The sequence below is a fragment of the Danaus plexippus genome (genome assembly GCF_018135715.1).
Source record: "Danaus plexippus chromosome 9 unlocalized genomic scaffold, MEX_DaPlex mxdp_26, whole genome shotgun sequence".
Lineage (NCBI taxonomy): Eukaryota > Metazoa > Arthropoda > Insecta > Lepidoptera > Nymphalidae > Danaus > Danaus plexippus.
The window spans coordinates 4,122,833-4,133,752 of NW_026869848.1; the positions used below are offsets into that span (position 1 = coordinate 4,122,833).

Genomic DNA, 10,920 nt, shown 5'->3' on the forward strand with positions numbered 1-10,920 from the left:
TTTACATATTTACTATCCTAACTTAATACGAATTTATATCCGAAAAATTAGCTTCACTTGTTTTGCTCATTTTTTGATCATTCGTTAAATTATTAAATGTCAAATATGTTTTTTGTACTCATGTTTGTGTGAAATAGTAAAAATATTAAAACTGTTAGTGCAGTTATATAATATTGCGCTTTCGAAAATCGAAGGCAAAGCAGAAGATTGAAAAAACAATACAAGTATTATAAATAAAAAGAGAGCCAGTGGTCAATATAAATAGAGAATAAAATTAGCTGTTTCTTGTGGTAAACTTTTAATATTATATGCCTTTTATTATCTTGCTATAAGAAAAAAATACAAAATATTAGAACCAGATTTTACTTAATCATAAGAATGTTTACGACTGGAAAGTTTGGATGGTTTTTAGTAAAATTTTCCATAAAAATGGCTATTATTTTCCAATGATCGTTAGAACCTAAAATATAAACCCGATTTAATATAATACATACACGGACCCTTATATACAATTAATCAGAAGTATAAATGAAGTATATGTTATTTGTATGAGTTTGTATGAGTAAAGATTAGGAACTAAGATTTCCAGTTATATATAAGTCAGAGAAACAACAACATAGAAGGAAACGTTCAAGGAACACCTCAATAATTTCGATGATAAATTTATACTATCAGAATCATACTTTAATAACTCCAAAAAGATATATTCAATTTAATTCAACCGTCACCATACCGTTCACGAAACTTCACAGCACCAACATTATAGGTACATATTTTTCAAAGAAACGCTTATGAACAAATATTTTCAATCAAACAAAACAAATAAAGCACATAAATTTAATATGGATAAATAAAATTGCGTTAATAACAACATTTGTGACACAACTTATACACTTTTATACAATTTTATATAAAGCCTTTTAATTATACTAAATATTGCTTCAATATATTTTGAACGGAAGCTAAAGATCACAATTACTCTGTACGTCTTAAATGAGGCGAACAATATTTATGGTATCATGAATTCCATAAGCCATTATGACGATAACACTTGAATTAATTTGTAAAGGTTTTCGATTTTAGTAAAATTTAAACGTTGGAATAAATAAATTAACGTATCTTACTTTGTTACTTACGTTTCCATTTTGTTTAATTAATATTATCACTCGTTTACCAATCAAACATAAAAATATTTAAATTTTATAATATCATATATAAAATAAATAAGTATAGTTTAATATACATGTATAATTTCACGAACTCACTATTGTACTGGACGTACAAATTTCGGTTAATGTAACCCGGGCTCGGACTACGTGGTTCCGTGATGCGCAGACGCATAGCGCCGCAATTACTATGCAGGTAGCGTTCCTTCCTTTCTTCCCGCCAATGTCACCGCATTGTTCACCTCCATACATACCGTCAGCTCGGACTAACAGTAAACTGACTAAGTAGACCCTGAAATTGGCATTGCCCTTGTTATGCTCAGAGTCGACCCGAACACGACCTAGCCTCCTTAAGGATGTTTTTGTTTCAGTCTTTGTCAATGAAATTTTGTAAAGAAGACTATGACCTGAAGTGCTAATTGCTAATATTGTTTGTTTTGTGCCTTCTTAATTTTTGCGAATACAAATTTACCAGGTAGATTATAAACAAAAGTGCAGTTCAACAACCTTTTTCAATTTTAAAATTTATGAATTACAAAAAAATTTTATGTCTAAAATAGAAAGGTTGCAAAGAATTTTATATATATATTGTATATATTTAATAAATAGAAGACAATAAAGTGGGAAGTAAACAGTCGTACAATTGTATATCAAGCCGTCAATACCAGATTGTGTGCCCTTTTTTAAATGTGATCTAGACCGGTCTCGGGTCTAGGAATGTACTAGCTTTACCGAAATGACATCCTTCGAGATGTCTTGACTGGTGTGTTTTTACAAACAGGTACTAAAGAAACGGGAGCATCCCGCGTGAGTCAAGTTCAAGGCGAAACATTGGCATTTATTAGATGATTCGTCAACTCTTCTCGCTAAGAACACTGTTCACGAAGTCTGTTATTAATTATAATAATATACAACATTTCAAAGTTCAATGAACTTATATGTTTTTTTTTATTAAAACCTAGAAATATATTATATAATACAGCTATATCAAGGGACAAAATCATTAATATAATAGAATTAGGTACCTGTTATAATAATTTCTAAAGAAACAGAGTATCTTTATTAAGATTGAACATTTTATTATGATTTACGTATACATAAATTAATATAAGATTAATTATTTTTATCGCTGAATTGGTATTTGGAAATATTTGGATCAATTATTATTTATTATCAGCTAACAAGTCACAACACATTTTTAAAGCGATAATAATATTTTGATCTTGACATTATATTAGAAAGGGCAGGAAATAATGTTACCAAAACTTTCAAAGTGTTGTTTTAATTCATATCTGCATACATATTTAATATATTTGTAGTATATGAACTTATCACTAGTGTTATCTTGTTTGTTTACAATAAAATAAATAAAATGTGCTAAGGCAGATCAATTACAATATCGCTGTACAGTTTGTTTTTTTTAAATACTTTTATCACCCTGAAGTTGGTAGTTTAAAACAGCTCTTCTATTAGTGTAGTTGTGCCTCAGCGATGACGGGACAGTATAATTTGTTTTTAAGTAAACGCTTAGTAACAGAGGAAAAGATTTTCGATGGTGGGGTTTTGGTTAACGAGTTCGGAAAGATTGAAGACGTGCTTGACCGATACGATGCTGATAATTTGATAGCCGAGAGCAAGGATAAAATTACTGTAAGCATGTTAAAATGTTCTGTCTATATTTATTAGTAGCTTTCGTGGCGTGATTAACAGAATAGTATTGTCTCCTTCACGCATGCAAGTCTCTTTTATACATTGCACATGCAACCTTGAGAGGTCGATGAGGACAGGTTATGCTTGTTCTTTTTGCATTTGTGCCCAAATTATTTTTGTTTACATTATCAACTGATTGATATAAATTTTTTATTATAGTTACAAAACTGTTTATTACAATCAAATTGTAAACCGTCTAGGTTTATATTATTTTTACTATTTTAAATTAAGTACCTGATGATTTTTTTTTTTATATTTCGAGATTGTATTTGAATATCATTAGGAAAAAACTGGTTCCATGATGGATTCTGCAGCTGGTAAACAATTTGATTTATTGTTTTAATGTTACTCAATATATAAAACTCCTAAATGCTTGTTTGAAATTAATCACTAAAATGTTTAACCGTTGCTAAACATGAGTAAGAGCTATTAAACACGAACTTATTTATTTTGAGTCTACGTATGTTTGTATGTGTACCTATGAGAGTATAAACGAGTCAAATATTTGATCCCAACATTAGCTAATTAGCACTATTATTTGGACATGTAACGGTGCTATTTATCGACATATTATATATTAAATACATACTTTGAGGGCTAATTTGTATTGGTGCAAGCTATAAATATAAAGCTTTGGACGTATAAAATAATAAAAAAGGACTAGCAGTTTTAAATAACGCCTTTTGATATGGATTTCAGCGATTAAAGCGCATATTTATTCTTTTATTTTAATTCATTTTAAAATAAAAGTCCAAAACGACGTTTTCGTTTTAAAACGTGACCATAAAAGCTAAATTTCCATGTAACTTTAATAAGCTCGAAAAGAAAAAAAGAATGATTTATTGTAATTAATAAAATTGGTAACACAAAGTGATTACACTTAATTCAGAATTGACCTTTCATTATTTTGACAGACACAGATAAATATTAAATATTTTTTTAATAAACACTAGCATCTTATATGCAAAATTTAAAAATATAAACAGAATTTTATTTATAAGGCCACTAATGTATACCTAAAGTTTGTGGAATACAGATCTCATTAATTATTTAAACGCGTTATCTAGATTGTTATCCTTTGTTTTCAAGTATCGGGATCTTAATGAGAAATATATTGAAGAAGCAGTATAAATTTTAAAAGCATAGTCAATCACAGAAAACTTTATTCCGTCAAGATTGGTTACGGGGGAAAATCTATCTCGGTTTCCTTATGTTTTAGGATTTTTATAAAGCAAAAAAAAATCATAGCTATTGGAAAATCTATGATGGCATGTTGGAATTTGTTATTATTCAACGCCCATATTTGTTCACATCCAAAATATGCATAGACTACACAGAATCCAATACAGAGTATATTAATTGAATTAGAGAATACATATATATATTATATATAAATGCTACAAAATAGCTTTGGGAATTTTAGTCAAACATTTCGTTCATTCGACAAATGAAGAAGACACGTATAGATTTATTACGGTATAAATTTATTAGTAACTTAGTTGATTCCCTGTTCCTATTGGGTAAATTTTTATGTGTATTATATGTTCAATTCCTTATTATTTAGATTTTACAGGTAGAAACTTTTTTGGGATTAGATTTAATTTTAACGTACTAAATGCCAGGTAACAATAATAATAATCGTGATTGAGTATAGACAAAACCAGGTTAATTAGCTATATAACATCCTAATACATAAATAAACCTTGAACTTAGCCTTTATATTATATTCAGTATCCTATTTAGCATATAATACTGATTTGCACTTCTAAATGTCACTATGACACTTTGTAACTTTCGGTGGTAATTTCATGAGTAAAGCATTATTAAATTATAAAATTATATTCTTTATTTAATAATACAAAGGCTAAATTGTTTTTTTTTACAAAACTAATATTTTTGGTTATGGTGTGAATCGTACTGTTTTTTTATTTACTTATCTAAGGCTATACTTATGGCTAAGTGCAATCAAGAAATAATAGTTAAATATTAAATTGGTAACATTTTAAGCTAAAATTTCATAAATACAAATCGAAATATTGGTCACAAAGTAGAATTTATTTAATAAAGACATTCATAAAATAATAGAATGCGACTGCTTTAAAATATGTTTCTACCATTCAACTACATATGAATTAAGAACCTTATTTACAATTTAAATATTTTATTTTTAGTTTTAGCGCGGTACGTAATATAATTAGGTACATAAAGATTCAAAAACAAAAACTGGCATTATTTATAATTAAAATTTTTATTCTTCTTATCAAAATTACATTGTTAGACGACGACGACGACGAAAACTTCTCAGCATTTTAATAATTCACCGTACGGGTGCAGTTTCCATATCGTTGAAGGGAGAGGAGCTTTAACAGTACCTGGGACATGCGACCCAGGTGTAGGTTTAAGAGTACGAAGTACGGTCTAACAATGAATTGATGTTAGTTTTGGACAGGCCCAAGTCGTTTAGCTGTTACACCTCTTGATCACACTTCTACAGCATACAAAATACAAATTCACGTCGAACCTATTCTTAGTGAGTTGATGTTAGATGTCGCCTGTTAGTATCGCGAACCACAACTTCAACACATTAATGATTTTTGCATGTAACTTTGACAAATGGGCTTTATTAAAAGCATAGACGAGACACATCGGATTTTGGATTATACAAAGTTTTATGTATCAATTAACAATACACAAGAAGGATTAAATTAATACAATGTATTAATTAATGAAATTAGGCCTAAAATTAATTAAACATTGATTGTATTACACTATGAGGTAATCTGTTATGTTCCAGGTAGTAGATGGTGGAGACTGTCCCCTCCTAGCAGGTGTGGTTGACTCCCATGTCCACGTCAACGAGCCCGGCCGCACCGCCTGGGAGGGTTTCCGTACAGCGACCAGTGCAGCTGCTGCTGGCGGCATAACTACCATCGTCGATATGCCGCTGTGAGTGTGTGGTAAAACAAATTGTCTTTCAGTCAGAGAAGAAGTTATTTAAACTTTACTGTGCTGAAATTAATACTATTGATGAATTCATATCAACAGTAAACTTATTCGAGAACTGACAGACTTGTCCTCGGAATATTTTTTGTTGCTTATACTCTACTTCTTAAAATTCTTTAATTACTAGCATTGCATTTCAGAAACTCCATCCCGCCGACAACGACCTTGGAGAATCTTAAAATAAAAGCCAATTCTGCGAAGGAAAACGTATTCGTAGATGTTGGATTTTGGGGCGGCGTGATTGTTGGGAATCAGGTTAGTTAGAATACTAACACAATGAAATAGTAAAAAAAAGTATAAAAATATTAGGATAATAACAATAAAGTTTGAAAAATATCGTTTCCAGGATTCTCTTCGAGATTTAATAAAGGCTGGAGTGGTGGGTTTTAAATGTTTTCTTTGTCCAAGTGGCGTTGAAGAGTTTCCTAATGTAGGAATCGAAGATTTAAATTTAGCATTTGATGCCCTTGAAGGAACCGGCTCGGTTTTGGCTGTAAGTACGATATAAATAGGTATAATATATGTGGTCAATAGCGTTTACAAGATTAGTGATGTAGCTATTGCATTAACTTTGTAAATGTGAAATAGTAGACATTATAAACATGACATCACTTTTTCTATGTGACAAAAGGAGTTATTTTAGGTTCGTATTTTAAAAGACAAGAAATCCATTCCATTGTGTTGTAAGGAAAATAATAAAAATATTTAAAAAATTATATATTAAATATTCTTTTTAGTTTCACGCTGAAGTTGAAGAGGAGACATCTAGCGGGAAATGTATGAAATTAGGTAATTAGTTTTATGATATGTAACATGTGAAGAACATAAAGTTTATAAGATATTTAGAAATCACTACAGCAATATTTTATGCAAGAAATAATATTGATTCCGCGTACTTATGTTTGGAGTAAATATCAGAATATCTAACAAAGGACTCATATTGTTGCAATTATAATTATTTATATAACCCAATCGTTCCAGATCCTGAAGATTATAACACGTACCTAGAGTCGCGACCATCCCAAATGGAATTAAGTGCAGTCTCACTCATAACCAACTTCCTACAAAAAACGGAGTACATTTCATAGAACCATTTATTTTAATTAAGTTTTTATAATACTAAGTACATTTTTTTAAATTAAAACATGACAATTTTAAGAGACATTAAATACTATTTGGGTTGTTGATATTTATATATACTTTTACAACTTGCTAGTCTATATCGTTATACAAGATAACATTTGAATTTACAGCGTTCGAGTTCATATTGTTCACGTGTCATCTGCAAATGTGGTGCCGCTTCTGGTGAAGGCTCGTGAGGATCGTCTAGCCAAAGGCCATAATGCCTGGCGTGGAGGAGTAACCGCTGAGACATGCCACCACTATCTAACGCTGAGCGCAGATGAAGTGCCACGAGGACACAGCGAGTACAAATGTGCTCCTCCAATACGAGATGCTAATAATAAGGTACATTACTTTATTTGAATTTGGAAATATTGGATGATGGTTTTTTTTTATTTCAAAGGCGCCAAACGAGCAGACGGCCTACCTCATGCAAAGTAGTAATCGTCGCCCATGGCCACGCATCTGCAACATAAGGGATGTTGCAGATGCGTGGCCGACATTGATTGTGGGAGAGGGAGAGAAAGGGGTAAGAAAAGACAAAAGGCATGAATGGGTGGAGAAAGAAAAAGGGGCACCAACTCTCTCACTCATCTGACGAATCGCAGCCATTACAGGCTACTTCACGCCGATCTTCTGCGAGAGGGTGGTACGGGTGGGTAGAAAGGAAAAGACCGATACCTTTGAATAAAATTTGAAAGTTGAGGTAATGAATAGTTTGTGAGAAATAAGGAAGAATGCCAAGAATTCCAAAAAAATGGACCGTATAAATAGAAAGACAAAGAAGGTAAAAAGTGGTGGCATGAAAGAAAAGAGTATGACGAGTATAAAAATCTGCGCCATTAGTCAATCAAGCCAAATCTATTAAGGAATAGAATGAACTAATAATGACGAGTTAGTTATGAAATATTGCCAATTATTTCACCCGGCAGTGCTTTATTACAATACTAAAAATAAGTACACCATAAAAATAAAAGACTAATTCGATGGAAAAATTCTACAAGATTTTGATAAAATGACCTATGTGTTTAATTTTTTCTTTATTATAGGAAAAATTGTGGAAGTTTTTGCTAGATGATAAATTGGATATGGTTGTATCAGATCACTCGCCCTGTACCCCGGAACTCAAGTGTAGCAATAACTTAAAAGCTTGGGGTGGAATATCTTCGGTCCAGTTTGGTAATATTTTAAATAATTATTAATAATAATAATATTGCTTTATTTTAGTCAGTTTATTTTTTTTTTATCTAACTACGTACAGGTTTGCCATTATTTTGGACTCAAGCTAGTGCTCGTGGATTAGATTTAAGATCAATAACCAAATATCTAAGTTCTGGTCCAGCCCATCTTTGCGGGTTGCAAAATCGAAAAGGAGCACTTAAAAAAGGATTGGATGCCGATCTTATTTTCTTCGATTGCGACGCAAATTTCACTGTAACCCAAGAAATCATACGACATAAAAATAAGGTAATTTTGCATTATATTATCTTTCGAATCTGGATTTGAATTCTTAAAGATTTTCTATAATATGTCATGTTCAGTAAGGCAATATATTGCTACTAATACAATTTTTTTTTAGCTGACGCCCTATATTGGTAAAGAATTGAAAGGCGTAGTTAGGAAGACCTATTTAAGAGGACATCTTATATATGACGGTGGCGATTTAATCGGTTCACCTCGAGGAGAACTGTTACTCAATGATATTAAATAAACAAAAGTTTAAATAGATTTATCCTATCAAATATAAAAATAAATAAAACTTGTTTTATTACATTAACGGATAATATCATCCTGAACAATACGATATATTTTTAATTAAAATGAAACTAAATTAAGTTATCTTTTACCACTTATTTTTTGCATTTTCCCGACGTTTAGTTTACTTTCCATCAACCGTGATCAAGGGCCGACGAGATGTAAGAGTCGGAAAATTTAGGAATAATATTGAAAAATCCCTTAGTTATACGAAAAACTTAGTTTCATTTACATCTTAGATATTATAATTTTTAAATTATTAATCGTCACAATTTAAATTTGTGATATAAGTTGCATGATCCTTTTGTATATTATATATCAAGTTATACTAAATCTTCGAATGGACCTCCAAAACACAAATAAATTTATCTTATTTCAAATCAACGATTGAGTTCTAAAAAAGCCTGCTAAAAATAAAGGTCTTACAAAAATTAAAACCGTACTTTATTTATTGTACAAGAACTAAAAAATATATCAAGAAGTTCAAATAGATAGTGTCAATATCCTGTCGTCCTTTAAATGAATAAAACTCGCGAAAATCTTAGATCTCACCCTGTCGTCTTTTTTTAAACAGATTTTTGCAGAGATACGATTTACACAGTATGCTCCTATATTTGAAACCCATGGCACTGCCTTAAATCAATTCTTCCGTTGAAGCTAATATAAAGTATCGTTTAGGTTTTGTTGTGAACGATTTTAGGTAATATAAATATATCTTATAAAAGAACATACATGAGGATCACATTCCTGATATAAAAAAAAAAACTTTAAATTGAATAAAACAAAATATACATAAAAAGATACTGATAAAAAGTTACTTTAAAATTTTTCTGGTCCACAATCTGGAGGATCTAAACTTTTAACTCAACTGAATTCGTTCGTTCGTATTGACCTTATTAGATGACAATTTATAAGTATCAGACGAGATATTGAGGTATGACTAAAACAGCCTTACCCTATTTTGATTTGCAAGTGATGTGACTTTGAAGTGAAATTAAAATTTTTATTACTGCAAGCTTTAGATCCCAAATAACAAACAAACGAACACATTCTTTAACTGCTATGCTATATGTTTGTATTCGCGAGTATATTCCTTAAACAAAAGAAATCAACTCTTTTTATAATTAAGCCTTTTGAATAATTGATGAATATCGTTAAGGACGTATTCTAACAAGCTGATAACATGGGTTGGCAATGACACTTACTTGTGTTCATTAAATGAATTTGTTGATAAGAACTTTAATTACATTGGAAATCAATCAAGTATGCCAAGTCATATGTTTATTTAGAAAAAAATTGGGTTCGTTTTTAAAAAGTCCAAGAGTGAGATGATATTTGTTAAATGTATTAAAAGTAATATTATTTTTCTTCTTTTGGCCGTGACGTTAGTTATTATTGATGATATTTAGTATATGTTATATAGCTTTTTTAACTTAACAAAAATCTATTTTCTAAATACGACTTCAGAATTAAGTTAACGTAGACAAAATTATGTTTTACTAACTAAATAAAGATTAAGTGGTTACAACAGATATTGTTTTATTTTAATTGATCTACACATTACGATATGTGATTTGATTCCTTGACATCCTTATGTTTTCCTTCATCGGACTTTAAAACTAATGTTATTTTTAAAAAGAAAGTAAAAAATATATATATTTTTATTTTTTATTATTTCTATAATAAATTCATGTTTTATGGCTAGAGTGGAAAATAATATGTTTAGCGGTTGTATTAGATGATTTAATTTTAACCACTCAATTTCGTTAAACCTCTTTTGCCTCCTACTAAAGTAAGTACCTTATTCATGTGACTAAAAATATTATTTTATTAAGAAATTTGTAAATATAAACTTATCTCTTTTGCCAGAATAACCACAGTTAAAAGTATTTCATGTTCTAAGGATCTTCAGATATTTCTCTCAACTTTGTTTTCTAAAGGAAAATGAAAAGCGTGTATACGATTACCATTGATATTAGCAAAACATTAAAACGTATTATTTTGCTTTGTTGCAATTTGTAACAGCAAGCCGTTTGAATTTTATTATGAAAGTGGATTGGTCATATTTACATACCGTTATTGAGCAGAAGATTGGGTAGGTAGGTTTTTAAAATTTTTGGTGGTTGATTTGAATAATGAATATACTAATGGGTGGAAACAGGAA

At 30.2% G+C, this 10,920-nt stretch overlaps 1 protein-coding gene across 1 annotated transcript; it reads left to right on the top strand.

Annotated features, from left to right (window-relative positions):
* Positions 1-2,608: 2,608 nt before the first annotated feature.
* On the top strand, positions 2,609-8,760 carry LOC116767661 (allantoinase-like). Its single transcript, XM_061527485.1, has 10 exons — positions 2,609-2,816; positions 5,671-5,822; positions 6,020-6,134; positions 6,226-6,372; positions 6,617-6,668; positions 6,861-6,954; positions 7,133-7,346; positions 8,051-8,180; positions 8,263-8,468; positions 8,581-8,760. The coding sequence occupies exons 1-10, from the start codon at positions 2,658-2,660 to the stop codon at positions 8,710-8,712; spliced, it is 1,401 nt and encodes a 466-aa protein (XP_061383469.1). The 5' UTR covers positions 2,609-2,657; the 3' UTR covers positions 8,713-8,760.
* The last annotated feature ends 2,160 nt before the right edge of the window (positions 8,761-10,920 follow it).

What these genes read in the sequence shown, in the direction of transcription:
- LOC116767661 (XM_061527485.1), top strand. Translation starts at nt 2,658, where the DNA reads ATGACGGGACAGTATAATTTGTTTTTAAGTAAACGCTTAGTAACAGAG. An exon ending in AGAGCAAGGATAAAATTACT is followed by an intron (nt 2,817 to 5,670) that starts GTAAGCATGTTA and finishes GTTATGTTCCAG; the next exon opens with GTAGTAGATGGTGGAGACTG. An exon ending in CGGGAAATGTATGAAATTAG is followed by an intron (nt 6,669 to 6,860) that starts GTAATTAGTTTT and finishes CAATCGTTCCAG; the next exon opens with ATCCTGAAGATTATAACACG.